The sequence below is a fragment of the Scylla paramamosain genome, chromosome 34 (assembly GCF_035594125.1).
Source record: "Scylla paramamosain isolate STU-SP2022 chromosome 34, ASM3559412v1, whole genome shotgun sequence".
In the NCBI taxonomy this organism is placed as follows: domain Eukaryota; kingdom Metazoa; phylum Arthropoda; class Malacostraca; order Decapoda; family Portunidae; genus Scylla; species Scylla paramamosain.
This window is the reverse complement of record NC_087184.1, coordinates 732,901-754,679: the sequence shown is the minus strand read 5'-3', so window position 1 is coordinate 754,679 and position 21,779 is coordinate 732,901. Positions and strand designations below refer to the sequence as shown.

At 37.6% G+C, this 21,779-nt stretch overlaps 2 protein-coding genes across 7 annotated transcripts in view; one reads left to right on the top strand and one right to left on the bottom strand.

Annotated features, from left to right (window-relative positions):
- Positions 1–7,709, bottom strand: part of LOC135090000 (GTP-binding protein 10 homolog) — a 15,945-nt gene extending 8,236 nt beyond the window's left edge. Inside the window, exons 1-3 of one of the 5 annotated variants that reach the window (XM_063986196.1) lie at positions 7,691–7,709; positions 6,972–7,173; positions 4,244–4,392 (exon numbers count right to left, since the gene is read on the bottom strand). The gene's annotated coding sequence lies outside the window, so the exon portion shown is untranslated. The other 4 variants (XM_063986197.1, XM_063986198.1, XM_063986195.1 and 1 more) reach the window with 4 other exon arrangements.
- LOC135090004 (alpha-N-acetylgalactosaminidase-like) overlaps positions 1–21,779 on the top strand; it is a 22,020-nt gene extending 241 nt beyond the window's left edge. Inside the window, exons 1-5 of one of the 2 annotated variants that reach the window (XM_063986214.1) lie at positions 7,450–7,588; positions 9,980–10,167; positions 17,655–17,816; positions 20,596–20,793; positions 21,271–21,779. In XM_063986214.1, coding sequence (XP_063842284.1) covers positions 10,039–10,167; positions 17,655–17,816; positions 20,596–20,793; positions 21,271–21,414 — 633 coding nt within the window. In that variant the 5' untranslated portion in view covers positions 7,450–7,588; positions 9,980–10,038 and the 3' untranslated portion in view covers positions 21,415–21,779. Of the gene's footprint in view, positions 1–7,449; positions 7,589–9,979; positions 10,168–17,654; positions 17,817–20,595; positions 20,794–21,270 lie in introns of those variants that run through there. The other variant, XM_063986215.1, reaches the window with a different exon arrangement.

Sequence of the window (21,779 nt, the reverse complement as noted above, 5' to 3'; positions counted from 1 at the left end):
CAGCAGCAGCAATAATAATAATCTATCTATCTTTCTGTATACCAGACTGGTGATCACATATGTAGTGGCCCATACAAAGCAACACACACACACACACACACACACACACACACACACACACACACACACACACACACACATGGACTGCAAGAGTCAGTTAAATCTGAGAGATGGAAGAGAAGGAATTGGTAAGGAAAATTATTACAATGGTCCAAGATGAGGAACAGGGACTGGAACGAGAAGTGGAAGAGGCATATAGAATTGGAAAATATAGTGAGGGAGGTAAAAGACCATTAAAAGTGAGAATGAGATCCCAAGTTGCAATACAGCAGATCCTAGTGAGAACCAGGAAGCTAGCTGAAAGTTCAGAATACAAAAATATTTGGGTAAAAAGAGATATGAACTTGGAAGAAAGGGAAAAGAGCAGGACCTGAGAAATGAAGCTAAGGAAAAAAATGACAGAAGGACAGAGACTGAGAAGAGGAAATTTTATTGGAGGATACTAGATATGACACTGAGGAAATGGTATACTTGGGAAAGGGAACAAGTACTGAAAGAACCAAAGCAGCAGACGGAGAAATTACAAGTGGTGGGGGAAGCAGTACATTAAGAGTAATTTATACAAACATAGATGGGTTACTCTCAGGTGTACTGGAAGTGAGAGATTACCTGAAGGAAAGTAGACCAGATGTGTTGTGCCTAACAGAGACAAAGTTAAAAGAGGAAGTCCACTTTAGCTTTAAGGAGGAGAGATATAATTACTAGAGGAGAGATAGAAAGGGAAAAGGAGGGAGGAGGAGTACTGATAATACTTTGAGATGATGTGATGATGTGGAAGAAGTGCAACATGGAGATGGTATGGTGGAGGTGATAGGTATAACAATCAGGACTAGTGGAAGAGAGAGGAGGAGGATCATATTAATGTACGTGCCACAACACAAAGAAATGCAAAAGGAAGTGTTGAAGTGCCTAGACAACATGATAAGGAAAGACAGTAAAATACTACTAGTGGGAGACTTTAACTGCAAAAATGTAAGCTGGGAGGAGATGGAAGTTAATGGAAATGCTGGACAATGGAGTGAAGAAACGCTACAGTTAGCTATGTTGAATACAATGGACCGATGGGTGGAGGAATTTACAAGATACAGAGAGGAGGAGGAACCATCAATGCTAGACCTGGTGTTCACAAAAAAAAAAAAAAAAAAAAAAAAACAGAGTCCTGTCCAAACATTAAATGCTTAATCCCAAAGGGAAAAAGTGACCATGTGGTGTTAGAAGTGGTACTGTAAGACTGGGAGGTTCTAGCATGTAAGGAGGATTATAAAAATGGGAGATTAAATCACGCAAAGACAAATTTTGCAGAGTTAAGAAAATTCTTTGGAAGGGACTTACGGAAGGCATGAGAGTGCAAGAGAAATATGAAACATTCTTGAAGAAGTACAATGAAGGTGTGCAGAAGTATGTACCTATATAAAAAGTAAGGAGGAACAAACATATTTGGTATAATGGCAGATATGCATAAGCTAAGAAGAGAAAGGATATAGTTTGGAAAAACTGAAGAAGCAAAAAAAATGAAAAGAATAGAAAGCAGTATAAGGAGGCAAGGAATAAATATTTTAGAATAAGAAGAGAGGAGGAGAAACAACTTGAAAAGGATGTGGTAAAGAAATGTGAAGAAGACCCCAAGCTTTTTTTACAGGTACATTAATGGAAAGATGATAAACAGAGAGACCATTGACAAGATAGTAAAGGGAGAAAGGATATATCAAACAGTGGAAGAGATGAGTGAAATTATGAATGAGAGTTTTAGGTCTGTGTTCAATGTGGGAGCAAATTTTATAGAACCAAATGAGGAAGTGTGGTGGGAAGGGTTACGGGAAGTCTTGGTGCAAAAACATGAAATTGGCAAATTGTTATGAGAGTTGGATGTCAGGAAAGCATTGGGGTTTGATGAAGTATCAGGCTGGACACTAAAGGAATGTAGAGAACAAGTGGTGGAGCCAATTTGGGATGTGATTAACAGCTCACTGATAGAGGGAAAAATACCAAAAGAGTGGAAGAGAGCAAATATAGTGTCAATACACAAAGGAGGAAAGAGGACTGAGCCACTAAATTATAGACTGGTGTTGGTAGCTAGTGTTATAGGCAAGATCTGTGAAATAGTGATCAAAGAAAAGTGAGTGAAATATTTGGAAAAGAACAAAGTTATAACAAATAGACAATTTGGTTTCAGAAGAGGAAGGTCATGTGTACCAAATTTACTAAGTTTCTATACAAGAGTAATAGATGAAGTACAAAACAGAGATGGGTGGGTAGATGTAGTGTGCTTGGACATCAAAAAACTTTTGATAAAGTTCTGCATAAAAGATTATTGTGGAAGAAGAAACATATAGGAGGACTGAGAGGGAAGAAGAGTCAGTGTTTGAGGGGCATCAAGAAGTACAGTTTTCCACATAGAACTGTGAATATCTGGAATTGCTTAAATAAAGAGGTTGTTAGAGCACCAAACATGCAGAAATTTAAGGAAATGCTGGATAAATATAGCTATGGAGACAGGACACTATGAGCCCTGCTCAAACCCTATATTACACACACACACACACACACACACACACACACACACACACACACACACATCACTCACACTCTTAGCCCAGCCAGCCCGTGGTGGAAAGGGACAGTTTCATGGACCATCCTACTACACCCCAGGAGCTTAGGTATAGCACAGCTGGCCATATATCTTTTTACTTGTCCTAAGAACAAGCAAAAGGTTTATACAGTTCAGTTCCCTTACCATCTAATCTAATAATGCAGTAAGTAATGCTTTTTGGCTGATTACTATCTCAGAAATAATACCAAATTCCATAACTAGTTGGGTCTATAGTTGTGAAAAGGACAAACTAATACCCTGAGTTCTCTTACCTGACATGATGTTCTAGGGACTTGTGGTGAGGCCAGACACGTGAAGGTGTCTTGGCCTCCAGTCTGAGCAGCCACTCTCTCTTCCTTCACAGAAGACCTGCTTTTGACACCAGCGTACAAACACCACTCCACTCCAACACTCGGACAGCCTCACCTATGGTCTGACCCTTTTATCCTCAGCATTTGGGTATTGTCCTTTCTGGGGATTTCCCGTCCTGTGGTGCTGCTAAACTTTACCAACACATACCTTATGTCAGATACTTACCACTACAAAATTAAATAGAGTTGCAGCATATATACACTGTAATGATATAAAAAGGTAAGTTAATGTAATATATGTCTATTTTTTTAGTGAGAACTGCATTGTGTTTTGCAAACACCACAATACTTGGCAACGTTTCCTCCAGGTGTTGTCAGGTTTCTTTGAGTGACTCAGTCAGTTAGTCAGTGACTCAGACAGTCTGTCAGAGTGACCCTGTCAATCCACTGGTCACTTCCTCTCACACAGCACATGAAAAAGAGAAAGAGAGAGAGAGAGAGAGAGAGAGAGAGAGAGAGAGAGAGAGAGAGAGAGAGAGAGAGAGAGAGAGAGAGAGAGAGAGAGAGAGAGAGAGAGAGAGAGAGAGAGAGAGAGAGAGAGAGAGAGAGAGAGAGAGAGAGAGAGAGAGAGAGAGAGAGAGAGAGAGAGAGAGAGAGAGAGAGAGAGAGAGAGAGAGAGAGAGAGAGAGAGAGAGAGAGAGAGAGAGAGAGAGAGAGAGAGAGAGAGAGAGAGAGAGAGAGAGAGAGAGAGAGAGAGAGAGAGAGAGAGAGAGAGAGAGAGAGAGAGAGAGAGAGAGAGAGAGAGAGAGAGAGAGAGAGAGAGAGAGAGAGAGAGAGAGAGAGAGAGAGAGAGAGAGAGAGAGAGAGAGAGAGAGAGAGAGAGAGAGAGAGAGAGAGAGAGAGAGAGAGAGAGAGAGAGAGAGAGAGAGAGAGAGAGAGAGAGAGAGAGAGAGAGAGAGAGAGAGAGTTGGAAGCAAGGTTATCTCTGACACTTAGGGTCTAATCTGGTAATTTGCCCATTATAAAGTCTGGCAGTGCCACAGGCTGGGAAATTCCCAGAAAGGACAACACATAAACACTCAGGATGAAATGGTCCGACCCTAATTAAGCCACAATGTACTCACTGAGGCCTGTAGGGCAGTTAAACCACTCAGTGGTATCTTAGTCTTAGTGTGTACCATCCTGAGTAAATGTATTGTTTCTATAACCAAGGACTCTACCCCATATCAGGAGTTTTCCCACATGGTACACAAAGCTACACCAATATGACTCTCTTGCTCACCTGATATATTTAAGAGGATGAGGTGCAGACAAGAGCTGTGTCTGCTAACACTGCCACACACTGCATCATGGGAGCAGACCAGCTCAGGCTTGATGCATAGACAGCAGACTGGACTAAGCTTTTCTCCTCACTCCCTTGCTCTTGAATGCCTGTAATAATAATGTATGCTTTAATTAACTCTTTCAATAATAATTCAAAGCTTTAAGTACAATACACTATGGGAGCAAACAAGCTGAGGCTTAATGTGCAGACAGCAGACTGAACTCAGCTTTCTAGCTTATTCCCTGGCTCTTGAATACCTGTAATAATAACATGTGCATTAATCAACTCCTTCAACATCAATTCCAAACACTAAACACACTGCATTATCACATTACAAAACATCTGGCTTAGTACATACTACTGGACTAAGCTTTCTTCCTCACTGCTTTGCTCCTGAGTGTCTGTAATACTGTAATAATTAACTCTCAGAAACAACTCCAACCACTTGAGGCACTGTGCACAATCTCTGCAAGCATCAACAAGGAAAGAAAAAAATAGATTTCAAAGTTATATCCAGTATGATGTTTAGAAGTGGCTGTCACAAACAAGACAAAAGAACTAAAAAATACATTTATAATATTTAGATGTGACTGTCACAAGATAGAGAAAAAACAGAATGGATTTTCACATTTCTAACCAGTATGTGTAGATAAGGCTCTCACAGGATAAAGAAAATAATGAAAACAATACATTTGTAGTTTTCTAGCCATTATAATATTTAGTAGTGGCTGTCACAAGAAAGATAAAGGAATTAAAATAATATATTTTCACATTTCTATTAAGTATAATGTTTAGATGTGGCTGTCACAAGGAAGGCAAAAGGACTAAAAAATAGATACCTAAATTTGTATCCAGTACAGTATAACATTCAGCTGTGGCTCTCATGAGGAAGAGAAAAAATAATGAATAGATTTTCACATTTCTGGCCAGTCTAATGTTTGGAAGTGGGTGTCAAACAAAATAGAATGCCTCAGGGAGAAAAAATGTGTTGAATACCAGTGAAGGGTCAATGGAGTGAAGGAATACAGGAATGGGCATGGGGAGGATCAAACAACAGCATGCAATTTGTCATGTAGAAAGACTGGCAGGAAAGAAGATGACTACAGCCCACATTAATCAACTCTTTCAACAGCAGTTCACATGCACTGTATGTAGTCATTGCATGCATCCACAATGTAGAGAAAAGAATTTTTTTTTAAGTGAATACATCCTCAAATTCCTAGCCAGTATAATGCTTAGATAAAGCTGTCACAAGACAGAGAAAAGAATTAAATAGATTATGAAATTCCAAGCCAATATAATGTTTAGATAAAGCTGTCACAAGAGAGAGAAAAGAATTAAATACATTATCAAATTCCTAGCAAGTATAATATTTAGATAAAGATGTCAGGAGAGAGAAAAGAGTTTCACATTTGTAGCCAGTGTAATGTTTAGATATGGTTGTCACAAGAAAGAGAAAAGAATTACAGGAATAGATTTTCACATTTCTAGCAGGAAAATGTTTAGATGTGGCTCTCATAAGGAGGAGGAAAAAAATGAAAAGATGCTAAATAACATAAAAGAGTTAATGGTACAAAGAAATATAGGAGTGGTCAAGAGTACAATCAAAGACAGCCTTCTAATTCATCACATTGAAAGAATGGCAGGAAGTAGGATGACCATTGAGCACACTGTTAAAAGCACTCTTCTCTCATCAGGATTATTTTCGAAGGTCACAGGACTTGATTAGCTGGGTTCAATATTTTTTTTCTTTGTTTATCTATCATTAGGATCATGACATAGGCAAAATCCTAAAAATCAGTTATTAGGATGGGTTCAAGCCCCAAAAATAGTAAGACAGAGGAGTGAGCCTCTTAACATAGCAACTGTTTACCAGCAGCAAGTATTGTAGATACGGGATGAGAGATGAGAGTTGTGGCATGGGTGTAACGGTGTGTGGCATATGAGCCTCAGTCCTACCCAGAGATCAGTCACCATGAACCATGAGCTCTTAACATAAGGCAGTGGCTGGCTGGATGGCAAGACAACTCCTCAAAACCCTAATAACTTCCAGCAGCACCAGCACAAGACCCTGGGCAAATAACAGTGATAGACAGGGAAATGTGAGTGATTATTAGAGACAAGTGATCTCCTTGGAAGGAAGTTGTCACCCACAGGGATCAGTTTTGCCCCTAATTATGTTTGCAACATATATGAATGACACGAATGAGGGAATCAGTAAAAGTTTCTTTGCCTACAATGCTAAACTCATGAGGCAAGTGAGTATACAGGACAATTGTGGAATACACTACACCCTCCCTGCTGATGTTTGTTTGTTATCAACAAGGAACACAAGTCAGTCCTTTGCTCTGCCAAGCATTACTTCCATGGACTAGCATACCTGCACATTTGAGAGAGAGAGAGAGAGAGAGAGAGAGAGAGAGAGAGAGAGAGAGAGAGAGAGAGAGAGAGAGAGAGAGAGAGAGAGAGAGAGAGAGAGAGAGAGAGAGAGAGAGAGAGAGAGAGAGAGAGAGAGAGAGAGGGGATGAGTGAATTAGGTTAGTTTAGAAAGGCAAATTCCTGTAATTTTTGCTTTTCCATCCGAAAATTTACATTCCTTTTTCGTGGCTGTTTGACGGTTCATGTTTTCTAATAATACCGAAAAAAAGAAGAGATTGAGACATGTGTCTGTAAGAGTATTACTTACTCTCACAGCTTCCCTTCCGTCCTTATGTCCTTATAGATGGAAAAGACACAATCCTCTTTCTTGTGACCAGTTTCGCCTTGTACCACCTCTCAGGCCATCCAGTCCTTGCTTCTCTCAAGTTCAGCTTCTTGTCGGGAAGATTAGTTCATTCAGCGGCGCTTCCTTCATGTTTCTCTTCATTACTGTGTTTCTTGCGTCTTCTCTTTCGGTAAATTTATTGTTTAAGCCAATGTCCCCAATCTCTACCCACGGCCCCCCAATCCCTCAAGCAAGCTTGGGGCCTGTGGGGAACCTAACCTAACCTAACCTAACCTGCCCGCGCAGCTTATGGGTACTTATAGAGATTTCCTATTGGTGCAACTCGTGGTGTTAAGTGGTGGTAGCACGTGATTGGCCCGAGGAATTATAGACACAGTGATCCTATCCAGCAGCTAGCCACAATTCAAAGCATTAAACAACTGAAGTTCAGCCAACAATACACCATTTATGTTTACCTGTGGACTTAGAAAAAGTTGAGAGCGCTGTGCATTCCCAGGCCTATTGTGGCGTTATTATTAATTTCCGACAAGTAGTGTAATCATTAGAAATGATGTGAATAGTGAGAAGAACAAAATGAGGTAGGTTATTACCACGTAGTGTGTAATGGCTTAAACTATAATAAAACCTCTCTTTCACTATCTATATAATATGTTTAGCCCTCCCAGTATTTCCCTCCTCACGGCTTCTCCGTCAGGTGATGCTGTAAACAAACATCTACAGCTGATCGCTGGCACGTGCAAGGGACACAGAAAACTTGCATTTTTCAGCCATGACTCGTGTATTTATTGGATCAGACCGTTTTAAAGACGGCATTAAATTATCTATACAACTTGGTCTCCCACAGGTTAATGTACGCTCTGCACCACGCTCTGTATATTGTCACTCTGCCCTTCACTTATTATTTTTTTCATCCTAATTTGTTCTGTATTATACTCTATTATGTATTTATTTCTTCGTTTCTATTTTCTACTTTTCCCTCATAATTTGTTCTGTATTATTTTCTCTCTCTCTCTCTCTCTCTCTCTCTCTCTCTCTCTCTCTCTCTCTCTCTCTCTCTCTCTCTAAAAATAGATAAATTAAACAATTTCTTTATTAATTAACATTTATTTGTGTTTCTTTTCTTTATGATTAAAAATATTTGAAACTTTTGCCTCGGAAACAAATCATTAAGAAAACAAACAAGATAGAAAGTAAAGAGAGTTACAAAAATAGGAAATTGATTAAAAAGTTTACAATTTCTTGAGAATAATATTGAAGTGACATTGGCATTTTCATCTGACTGATGCACTGGGTTCAGTTAAGTTAGGCTAGGCTAGATTAGGCTCACAAAAATTTCGTTCTTTAATTTAACTGGTCATTCATTTTATATATATCATTATTTATGAATTTATTTTACGTAAGAGAGTCACTAATCAATGGCAACGAGAGGCAGGGAGTTAACTCTTGCATTTGAGAGGAGGACAACAGCGGTGAATGACTGAGAATATTGGTTAACTCTTGCATTAGAGAGGTGGACAGAATAGGGGTGAGAGAAAGAAGAAAGTCTTGTGCATGTACTTGTGTGTGTGTGAGAGAGAGAGAGAGAGAGAGAGAGAGAGAGAGAGAGAGAGAGAGAGAGAGAGAGAGAGAGAGAGAGAGAGAGAGAGAGAGAGAGAGAGAGAGAGAAAGTGGGGGGGAGGGTAGGAAGAGGAGGAGGAGGAAAATAAGAAAACATGCCCCGGGCCTATCATTTTTATAAGTGACCTTTACCTGAGACAATGGTGTGAAAAATAAGTTATCAATTTTGTCCAACTAGTAGTACCTTATTGACCTCTCACCTACCTAATAATAATAATAACAACAATAGTAATAATAATAATAATAATAATAATAATAATAATAATAATAATAATAATAATAATAATAATAATAATGATGATGACAATAATAATAATGATAATGGTAATAATAATAATAATAATAATAATAATAATAATAATAATAATAATAATAATAATAATAATAATAATAATAATAATAACAATAATAATAATAATAATAATAATAGCTATTGGGCTGCAAAAAAAATTCACCCTTCAGGAAGATATTTGACCACAGGTGTGTGTGCACATGTGTGTGTGTGTGTGTGTGTGTGTGTGTGTGTGTGTGTGTGTGTGTGTGTGTGTGTGTGTGTGTGTGTGTGTGTGTGTGTGTGTGTGTGTGTGTGTGTGAATTAAGATTGAGGAGAAGGTAGAAAGTGGATGGAGTGATGGAACTGCAAAGGATGGGAGTCAGAGGTGAAGGTGCAAGGGACATGCAATGATGCAATATTCCTTTTTAATCTTCCCTGTAAAATTTAATCTCCTTATAAAATCCTGATGTGCCTTTATTTCCATACAGCCTGCATTTTACTACTACATTATTACACAACATAAAAGCATAATACACTTCAACTTTCTTCCACAATGACAATACAGTAAAATCCCTCTTATCCGGCATCAACGGGACCGCCGACATGCCGGATACTTGACTATTGCCGGATACTTGAATAGAAGTGAAATTATGTCCACAATCACCATCCTACACTCACGCATCTTACCATAACAAAGATCAGCTGATCTGATCAGCTGCTTAAGTGTAAGCACAACATGCTTCCTCTTTTCTACAACTTTAGGCATGATGAAGGCGTCAGGCGATAAACAGTGCACATGTGGGACTGAGTCACTGAGTAAACACAGTGCAGTGGGCCGCAGGTGGCGCGAAGCAGTGCGCTCTGGTGGCGAGGGGACAAAGTATGCCTCGTGCGGGAATTTTAATTGATTTTATGAGTACACATAGATTTTTTATTGATTTTAAGGCTCGGGGAAAAATGTGCCAGATACTTGAAGCTGCCGGATACTCGAATGCCGGACGAAAGGGATTTTACCGTATTTCTTTTCAATCTTCCGTACCAGACTTTCTCTCTCTACAAATCCTTATTCTTCACACAGCCTGCAGAAGATGTGTGAGTCAGGCCTGATGAGCAAGCTGAGGACCAAATGGCTATCAGATGGAATCTCAACGTGTGGCAGGAAGACTAAAAATCACAGCCAGCCTCTCTGATGTGGCTGCAATCTTCATCCTCTTGATGTGTGGTGCAGCATTTAGCTATCTGCTGCTGCTGCTGCTGGAGTATGTGGTTGGTAGTGATGCATGTGTGAAATCATGGCCTGTATTCTGAAATGCTCTGCTCTCTCACCATGACCATTTTCAGAGGCCACATAGATGGGTTCTCAAGAAGGTTTCTCCTGTTGATAAATTTGAAATCTTGTTAATTTGGCATTAGACCTGTATAAGCACTCTTAACATCTGTGTACCTTCATCTAGAGCCTTTTGAAAGCAGTGGAGGTGAAGTTTAGAAGACCTAACACTTGAAAGCAACAATGATGACCTTCAGTTCTATCTACCTAGTACAGTATATGGACTGGCTGACAAACCCACACAGGGAGGCCAAGGCAAAGCACATAACATACCTTAACAATTGAAAGTCTAACATATCCTGCCATGTACATAAGAGTATAAGGGAAGCTGCAAGACTACACTAGGCAGGCCCTCTATACAGCATATTTACCACACTTACAGGTACAACATGCAAGACAGAGGTGGTGGATGACGAGTTCCTGGGGATTGCTGACCTGAATGAAGCACAGACATAACAAGAGACAGGAGACCCACACTGTTAAAGCCTTAAGCATTCTAATCACATTCCATGTAACTAACTCTCTTCACTCTTAGATCCCTTATTGGGTATTCTTATGTATAGTTGCTCGCAAATATGGAGTTTAGTTATAACTTTTGTGATTTAATACCACTGGGGAAATGTCACATGGCTCAAAAGAGCTTGAAGGCTTGGGGACTTGGTATGGGTCAATACAGCACTGGCTGGTGGCTAGCTTGACACACACACACACGTATGATGCAGCACTTAACAACTACATTACAGTACTATTACAGGTACCATCTCTTAAGATGGTAGGCATAAAATGTTATCTGCCATTTGATAATGGTTTTCTATAGATCTGAGTGTAAGGCAACTCCACTCACAGGGAGAACACATGAGGTAAATAATGAACTGCTTACAAGAACAGAGAACAGTAACAGGACACATGCAGTGCTGATAAGGAAACTATACCAATACCTCAGAAAAGTACACCATACACAAAGAAAATCACACCAATAAGTCAGGGGAAAAAAATAATAAATACATATAATATATATATATATATATATATATATATATATATATATATATATATATATATATATATATATATATATATATATATATATATATATATATATATATATATATATATATATATATATATATATATATATATATAAGTGTATCCCTTCTCCATAGCACTCACCATCATGTGCTGTGAGACACATTTAGATGACAGCTTGTGGACACAGCTTAAGAACATAAGGGAGGCATGCATGTGGCACTCCCTGTATAAAGCATGCCTACCTAATTCCACTTACTTCTTCATCCACAAATGTATTCTTCTGAAGCTCCCTAATGACATGGGACTAAACCTGATTGCCTTGTCCATTCCAATTTCCATCTATTTCTTGTCTTAGACCATTTGTTTTTTGGACATATGAGTACACACAGTACACTTGTTACCTTGACCTGAGTCACTGCCAGGATCAGTACTATGCCATTTATCTAGTGGTGCATGGTTGTAGGTTTTCAGGATGAAAGGTGCATGCAGGACACCACCCAACAATCACTTTGCTTGGGTAAGTCCCCCATGGACTGTGATCTAGTTAATAAATGTCTTGATCTCATCCATACCCTGGAAGGTGCTGGTGCCACGGTCCACTTCACCTGGATACCCTCTCACGTGGGTATCCCGCTTAATGAAGAGGCAGACTGCCTTGCTTCAGGATGACACGGTGGACCCTGGCGCTGAGTACACTGTGGGCTATGTTAAGAGTAGCATTAAGGACTTTGTACATAGTAGCATTAGTGATCAGTTGGAGCTTTGTTGCCATAGGGGCAGTGGCAGTAGTGTTCACTATGTACATGTCTCCCACCTATGAGACACACATTGCATCACACAACAGGGTGGCAATGAGGCTCAGTTTAGGCTATAAATACTTTTGGGAAGTCGGTGCTTCTCCTGGCGTGTGCTGTGTGCTGTACCAAGGGGACACGCTGCGTCATTATGTCACGGAATGTCCTCTCATTGCCACATTTATGGTGCAAGGTCAACATGACTTGTACACCCTCATTGACCATTTCTTGGATTCAGCCACTCTCAGGGATATACTCAAGAAATATCCAATGTTTGCTCCCAGACTGTAGGATATTTATGCAATAAGGTGTGCAATATCTGTGTAGCTGCACCGGCAGGTCTTCATTAGCTCTCGGGTGATCTGTTTTACTGATAGTATTACTGCCAAGTTTGGCAAATTCCTTGCAATCATCTAAATCATGATCCTTTGTACAGTAGTGACAGAACCATCCTTTCCTTTCCTGCTCCTTGGGATACTGTTTGTTGGCTTGGACACCTACTTTACTTTGGCATGAACACAATGGTTTTTCCTCAATTGATTTAGCCATGAAAGTTCTACTCCCTCTATTTTTTGTCATGGTGTTTGATTCCCTTGGTTTCCAGTTGGCTGCTTGTGTTTGAGTTTTGATCCAATCATTTCCTTCCGTATTTACTGAATCCCAGGAAACAAAGGGATTGCTTGCTCCTTTTGCTTCCTTCTGGATAAATTCACATAACATTTCAGAGGGTGGGTGGTGCTCTTCATCACTGCTGGTTACTGTTAGTATCAAGATATGTCTTTACTTGCTTTCTTCAGTCATGAACAATATGATTAGGGAGTTTTGCTAGCATCTCTCTCTGCTCTCTAGTTGTTCAGAAATGACAAATGAGAAGTGTGTTTCATTGCAGCTAGACAGCACTTCAAAAAATCTGAGATTGTTGTTAATGCTGGACCGTTATGCTGAGAGATTGGTAGCCAATTCATTAACTTTTTTGTGTAAGCATCAGCCATGATACTTTTGTTTCCAAATCTATCCATAAGAATTTTCTTTGCTTGCCCATAGTCAGCATCAGAGTTAAAGTGCATGATGATGATAACAACAATAACAACAACAATAATAATAATAATAATAATAATAATAATAATAATAATAATAATAATAATAATAATAATAATAATAATGATCATACATACATACATGTACCAAAGCTGTCTCCCTCACAAAAAAAGTGGTAGTCATGATGAGGCACAGAACACACACTCATTCACACCTTTCTTTTAGCCCCTTAGCATCCAATAGAAAAGGGAAAGTACTCTTCCCTTCACTTTATGAGGATCAGTTGCACAGCTTGGGCAGTTTTGCAGGAAAAACTCAAAAATTATTTATCCAAAAAAAGATGCACTGGGTGAGCTTAGTGACGCAGGACACATCAGAAGATTTTGTTTAGACCGTGCAGGTATTCTCATTATCACCAATCTAGTGAGGGAAGCCTTACAGAGTGACACAGAGGAACAACACACACACCACCAAAATGAAGGTAATCATAACACTTAGACATCTTGCTGCTTTGAAAAGTTACTGTGAAAATGCAGTTCAAGTAGTGATGGCATTGTAGGTCATCAAGAGCCACAGGTGGCTTACTCCTGAGTGTCAAATCCTGTTTGTTTACGTTGAGGCTCTTTAATAGGATCACATTTACCTTATTTCAAAGATAAGTCTTACCCACTGTGTCTCTCCTTCAAATATATAAAACAAAGAAAATATTTGAATAAACTATAAATTAATAATAAATGGCAGCTTTGCTATGTCTTTTAGTATATGAAATCGAATAACTTTGTTCAGGAACTGAATTATGGTACAGCAACTGAATGAATCATTTCAAAATTGTTAGAAAACTGATTTGTTCAGAAAGGGAGGCATTCAGTAACTAAGGTTCCACTGTAGTAATAATAATAATAATAATAATAATAATAATAATAATAATAATAATAATGATAATAATAATAATAATAATAATAATAATAATAATGATAATAATAATAATCTTTCTATATACCAGGCTGGTAATTCCTCACAGGGTGGCACAATATTATTACACCATTTTTTAGGGGCTAATATCTTTAAGATAAGTTATGTTTGTAATAAGCTACATCATTCAAATATACAAAAAAATACTAAAACTTTATTACAGATCTCAGTTTTGACTTAGACTATTAAACAGGAACTTTTTCATTTTACTTTTTGAAAATATTGAAATTACAACAATTTTTTCTATTGTCAGGCAATATGTTCCATACTTTGGGACCAACACAGTGTGTGGAAAATTTATACAAACTAGTTCTTGCTTGTGGGCAAATGAGATTAAGATGATTTCCTCGGGTACCTTGGCTATGGTGGAATACATTAAATATTATGTTATTAGGATCATTACCATTAAAATTTTTATATATGGTCAGTGCTATGAAATTTTTCTTTAAGAGGTCGAAAGTTAGTATATTTAAGTCCTTAAACAGTAAGTCGATGGAATCATATTTACCTTTGAAGGCAATGGTTCTTACAATTTTCCTTTGTGCTACATAGACATTATTCACAACCGTAGGCCAAGTACAGCCCCAGATCGATAAACAGTAAACAAGGCACAGATAACATAATAAATGATATAAGCTGCGTAAGGCTTCACTTGTAATATTGTACCTAATTCTCAATAAAATTCCACAAGTTTTTATAAGTTTGAACACACCGACTGTATATGCTTTTTCCAATTTAAATTTTCACCAATAATAACTCCTAAGAATTTTGTAGAAGAAACACGATTTAGCTCACAACCTTGGTAAGAAACTGTTCCAAAATTACTTACAACAGAGCGGCTTTGAAACAATATGAAGTTAGTTTTATTAATGTTTACTGTTGATTTATTTGTGGTTATCCATTTGAATATGTTATGCAATTCTTGATTTAACTTTACATTTAAGTTACACAAATCATTATCTGCTAGAAGACTTGTATCATCGGCATATAGAACGTAATCAAGCATATCACTAGCATTACATATATCATTGATGTATATCAGAAATAATATGGGATCTAATATAGAACCTTGTGGCACACCTTTAATAATAGTTTTTTGATTTGTCATGTAATTGTTACAAAATACAGAGTGTTTCCTACCTGACAGGTAACTAGCAAACAATTTTAGAGGTAATCCTCTAACTCCAATGTTTTCTAGCTTATTTAATAATATGTTATGATCAATATAGTCAAATGCTTTACTCAAATCAAGAAAAACCCCTACTACATGGTTCTTTCTCTCCATATTCTTGTATATTTTGCTTGTACACTGTAGTATTGCTGTTTCTGTGGATTTATTTTTGCGGAATCCGAATTTTTGATTAGCAGGTTTGATAGCAGGTTGAAAGATTTTAGAAATACTGTGTCTCTTTGCTCTTTTGCTTTCTCAAATATTTTGCTAAGTGAGGGTAAAACAGAAATTGGTCTATAGTTATTTACATCTCCCTTATCACCAGATTTGAAGACTGGTATTACTTTAGCAATTTTATTACTTTAGCAATTTTGAGTTTATCAGGAAAATAGCCTTGTCTAAATCATAGATTGATTATGTGAGTAAGTGGGATATTGATATACTCTGCTGTAAGTTTCAGCATTTCAGGTGAAACTTCATCATATCCTGCTGCTGAGTTTTCAAAGACTAAGTAATATTGTATTTCATCTATGGTAACTGAATAAAAGTAAACAGAACAGGCTGAAGCCTGATTCATGTAGTCCTTGCGAGAAACATGTTGTATGTTTCCATGTGGATGTATCTTCACTGCCATACTTAGAAATTATCATTAAAGATAGTTGCTGCAGGAACAGATTGATTCTTTAATTGGATTTCATTTGTATTTTTATTGTTAATAGTTCTACCCAGTAGATGGTTGATAATTTTTCAAGTGGCTTTAGCATCACCTTGGCTGGATTTCAGTTCATCTTGATGATATTTATCTTTAGCGGTACGTAAGATTGGTACTAATTTATTTCTGTAGGCCTTATATCTTGATTTGTAAGTTAAAGGCCATTTTACAGCCAGTTTTTCCAATCTATGTTTTTCTTTAATACTGGTCTTTAACCTGGAGGTTATATATGGACTTCTGTTGTACTTGCTATCTTTTACCTTTTTTACTGGGAAGCATTGTTGAAAGTTATCAAGAAAAAATTCTAAAAAACATCTCAAAAGCCTTGTGTGGATGGTAAGTATTTAGAATTTGTTCCCAGTTAGTAAATCCTACTTTGTTTATGAAATTATTAATATTCACTAGGTTAAAACATTTTATATATATATATATATATATATATATATATATATATATATATATATATATATATATATATATATATATATATATATATATATATATATATATATATATATATATATATATATATATATATATATGTGTGTTTCTGATTATTAGAGTTCATAAGGAACTGGGAGTAAACTGAAAAGTGGTCAGTTATATCAGTGTACTCGTATATAATACAATTCATAATATTGTTTCCAGGTTGAGTTGTCCAAATATGATCAATAAGCATGGCGCCAGTATCAGTAACCTGGGTAGGCTTAGTAGTTAGTGGAAAAAATCCATGAGAATACATAAGATTCATAAAGTCTATTACGCTTGTATCGTTAGCTTTAAGCAAGTCTGAATTCCAGTCCCCAAAGGAATAATAGTTAAGAGTACTTTTGCCCTTCAGTAAAGTTCAGTAATTGATGTAAAGCATTAAGAAAGTCAAGTAAATTACCTTTAGGTGGCCTATATACAGAAGCTAGAAAGTTAGATTCTCTATCAGTACAGAGTTCCACACAAACACATTCAAAATAAGATTCCAAAATACTACAGTTTGACAACACAACTGATTTATAAATGTTTGAGACATACATACATACATACACCTCCACCATTCCTATCCCTATTAGTAGTGTATAAATCATAACCTGGTATGTTAAACAATGGCACAATGTTATTATCTAATCTAGTTTCTGAGAAGCCCATGACATCAAATTTTACATAATTACAATTCAGACATTGATCAGTAAATGACTGAAGATTGCTTGCAAGGCTTCTTATATTCATACTTAATATTGTTAATATATTATTAGCCCAAGGTTGTTTGTCGTGATCTGTTAGATATATATATTGTGAAGATTTATGTGTACTATTCGCTGGATTGTAAACTAACAGATCAGCATTATTATTCAAGTCTTCATCCTTATATACTCTTACATACTCTTCATTCTTATATACTCTTAATGAACTCACTTGGGGAGTTTCAGGAAGAAAGAGGCTTTCAGTCAATTATAGGAAAAGTATGACCAGTTATTCATGATGCTGAGTATACTGTACCAGCTTCCCTGTCCTGCATGTATGTACATATGCAGGAACTATCACTAATTTTGTCAAAATATTAGTGGATGTTTTATCAAATAATTAAGAAAATCAAAACCAGTTATGAATTTGATTTTTTTTTATGTAACTCGCAAAAATACAGTATACCTTGCATTCCATAGACTTTTTCTTTGCATGTATAAATATTTGTCTAATAATGTATCAAATGTATTACAGCCAAACTATACAGCCATCATCAACACGTGCAACTTGTGGAGAAACTTTGATGACATTCAGGATTCTTGGGAGTCTGTTCAGCGAATCATTGATTACTATGGAGACAATCAAGATGAGATAGTTGCCAATGCTGGGCTAGGCCACTGGAATGATCCTGACATGGTAAGGCTTTGCAGTGCAGACTTTGTGAAGAGCACTATTATTTCCGTGCATCATACCTTATATATATATATATATATATATATATATATATATATATATATATATATATATATATATATATATATATATATATATATATATATATATATATATATATATATATATATATATATATATATATATATATATATATATATATATATATTTTTTTTTTTTTTTTTTTTTTTACTACAGAGTTTTAGGTGTGCCTTTTTCTTTTTCCTGCAGTTGTACATAGAAAAGTACAATAGTGTTCGATATCAAATTTTTATTGTGCTACCTTGTAGAATCATAATGCTTCTCATGCCTTATGGTCAGCTTGTCTGTACTTAACACTAGTGCAAGTGTCAACTACTTGTTGACACTTGCGGAATGACTACTGCTTCCGTGTCAGAGACCCGTCTTTGTGTGCTGAGCGCAAAACAGAGGTGATAGTGTCTGGCACGGAGGCATACATTCCTCACTCTTTTTCTCGTCCTAAACCTTCTAAACCTTGGTTTAACACAGCTTGTTCTCGTGCTATACATGATAGAGAGGTGGCCCACAAAAGGTACTTAAGCCTTCCATCACCAGAATCTCATGCACTTTATATTTCTGCCTGGAACCATGCCAAGTCTGTTCTCCAACTAGCCAAAAACTCCTTCATTAACAGAAAATGTCAAAACCTTTCAAGATCTAACTCCCTCGTGATTTCTGGCATCTAGCCAAAAATATCTCCAATAACTTTGTTTCTTCTTCTTTCCCTCCTCTACTTCAACCAGATGGCACCACTGCTATCACATCTATTTCTAAAGCTGAACTCTTTGCTCAAACCTTTGCTAAAAACTCTACCTTGGACGATTCTGGGCTTGTTCCTCCCTCTCCTCCACCCTCTGACTACTTCATGCCATGTATTAAAATTCTTCGCAATGATGTTTTCCATGCCCTCGCTGGCCTAAACCCTCAGAAGGCTTATGGACCTGATGGGGTCCCTCCTATTGTTCTCCGAAACTTTTGCTGTTGCCTTGGACATATCAAAAGCTTTTGATAGAGTCTGGCACAAAGCTTTGATTTCCAAACTACCCTCCTACGGTTTCTATCCTTCTCTCTGTAACTTCATCTCAAGTTTCCTTTCTGATCATTCTATTGCTGCTGTGGTAGACGGTCACTGTTCTTCTCCTAAATCTATTAACAGTGGTGTTCCTCAGGGTTCTGTCCTGTCACCAACTCTCTTCTTATTATTCATTAATGATCTTCTAAACCAAACTTCTTGTCCTATCCACTCCTACGCTGATGATACCACCCTGCACTTTTCCACGTTTTTTCATAGACGTCCAACCCTTCAGGAGGTAAACATAGCACGCAGGGAAGCCACAGAACGCCTGACTTCTGATCTTTCTAAAATTTCTGATTGGGGCAGAGCAAACTTGGTATTGTTCAATGCCTCAAAAACTCAATTCCTCCATCTATCAACTCGACACAACCTTCCGGACAACTATCCCCTCTTCTTCAATGACTCTCAACTGTCCCCCTCTTCTACACTGAACATCCTCAGTCTGTCCTTTACTTATAATCTGAACTGGAAACTTCACATCTCATCTCTAGCTAAAACAGCTTCTATGAAGTTAGGTGTTCTGAGATGTCTCCGCCAGTTTTTCTCACCCCCCCAGCTGCTAACTCTGTACAAGGGCCTTATCCGTCCATGTATGGAGTATGCTTCACATGTCTGGGGGGGTTCCACTCATACTGCTCTTCTAGACAGGGTGGAATCAAAAGCTTTTCGTCTCATCAACTCCTCTCCTCTAACTGACTGTCTTCAGCCTCTCTCTCACCGCCGCAATGTTGCATATCTAGCTGCCTTCTACCGCTATTTTCATGCTAACTGCTCTTCTGATCTTGCTAACTGCATGCCTCCCCTCCTTCCGCGGCCTCGCTGCACAAGACTTTCTTCTTTCTCTCACCCCTATTCTGTCCACCTCTCTAACGCAAGAGTTAACCAGTATTCTCAATCATTCATCCCTTTCTCTGGTAAACTCTGGAACTCCCTGCCTGCTTCTGTATTTCCACCTTCCTATGACTTAAATTCCTTCAAGAGGGAGGTTTCAAGACACTTATCCACCAATTTTTGACCACTGCCTTGACCCTTTCACGGGACTGGCATTTCAGTGGGCATTTTTTTTATTGATTTTTGTTGCCCTTGGCCAGTGCCCTTCTTACATTAAAAAAAAAAAAAAAAAAAACTTTACCACAAAAGGCCTGATAAGTCAATCCATTAGAGGAGACCCCTGTAATCTAGACACCTAAACATGATCACTGATGTAAGAATTTCCCATTCCAATGATTACAAAGCAGCCATATTTCAGTCTAGAGTAAGGTTTCCACTTCACAGTTAGAAGTGATGTAGCCACATACTGTCTTATTTTAAGTGCTGAGACACACATGTATGTCACTGGGTTTGATATAGTGAAGTGCCCAAAGAGCATTGGCATGCATAAAGCTGCAGCCACATAGCTGTCCTGTAATCCTAATGCAAAATAGACAACTTTATTAGAAACTTAGCAACATTTAAACTCTTCCCACTGTGAAATATGGAACCCTTGCACACACAAACAAAACTGTGATTAGGAGGAATACTAACATTGTGATGTTAATATTTCTTCACAAATTAGTGAAGTAGAAAATCATGGTAATATTATGAAAGGAAAATAGTAATAATTTGGGCTTCCTAGAATTTATGGTGGTATTCTGTCCACTTTTCCAGCTTATTATTGGCAACTTTGGATTGAGCTACGAACAGTCTAAGTCCCAGATGGCAATGCGGGCAATCTTTGCAGCACCTCTGCTCATGTCTGTGGATCTGAGAACAATCAGGCCAGAGTACAAGGCAATCCTGCAGAATCGTGCTGTTATTGCTGTTAATCAAGATCCTCTGGGCCTGCAAGGCAAGAGAATCTATAAGGTAAGTTTGCAGTAAACTCTTTTTGCTCTATTACTTTTTTTTTTCCTCTCCTGATTATATATATCACACTCCTGTCCTACTACTCTCTCTCCCACCCTCTCCTAGATACTCTACCACTGTGTCCTCCTATTTTAAAGTATGTAGTTTAAAATATGGCTATTTTGATATATTGTTAAAAGTTATTTATTTATTAACATTGCATTTTTTGTATTTCATCCTTTTCAATACTAATACTGGAAAATGTCAGATCCATCCATATTACCTGCCATGGGATATTATATTAAGTGCTACACTACTGTAACTCAATATATTATCATTATTATTTTTAGGTATAGTATGGTGGGCTTATGATCTGAGTTTGTGTGCTGCCTCATCTGGGCCACCGTGTGTGGGATTGCCAGCCTGGTATATAGATATCTGTAATGAAACAGCATTACATTGACATGGGAACAGTATATACACTTTCTCCCATTATAGGACAAGGGAATTGAGATGTCGGCCCGTCCCATCATGCCACTGTCTGGCATCCACTACTCCTATGCCATCGCCTTCCTCAACCACCGCACAGATGGCACACCCTCCGAGGCAAGTATCTGCTTTTTGACGGCATTGACCACATAGTCGACCTCCTTTTCTGCTGATTCTAATAGACCCAGAACTGCACACATGGTAATAGTTCCTGTATGATTCATAAACTCCTGAATGACTCGGCAGTTTCTTTCTTCGTAAGTTAGTACAAGATTTTGTTTCACATAGCTGTAACACAATTTATTTATAAAGGGAAGAGATCTCATTTCAGAGATCATTTCAGAGAGCTTGATCTTTTTATAGGGAAGAGTGGTAGTCTGCCTACTTGTGATGCTTTCTTATGTACTTTCTTATCTAAAAGTAATGAAAATTAAATGTCATCTAAGGAAACTACAGTAATAGAAATTCTCACTTTCCAGTTGTGTCTTGAGTAAGTTCAGTTAAAGAACTTTGTTTGA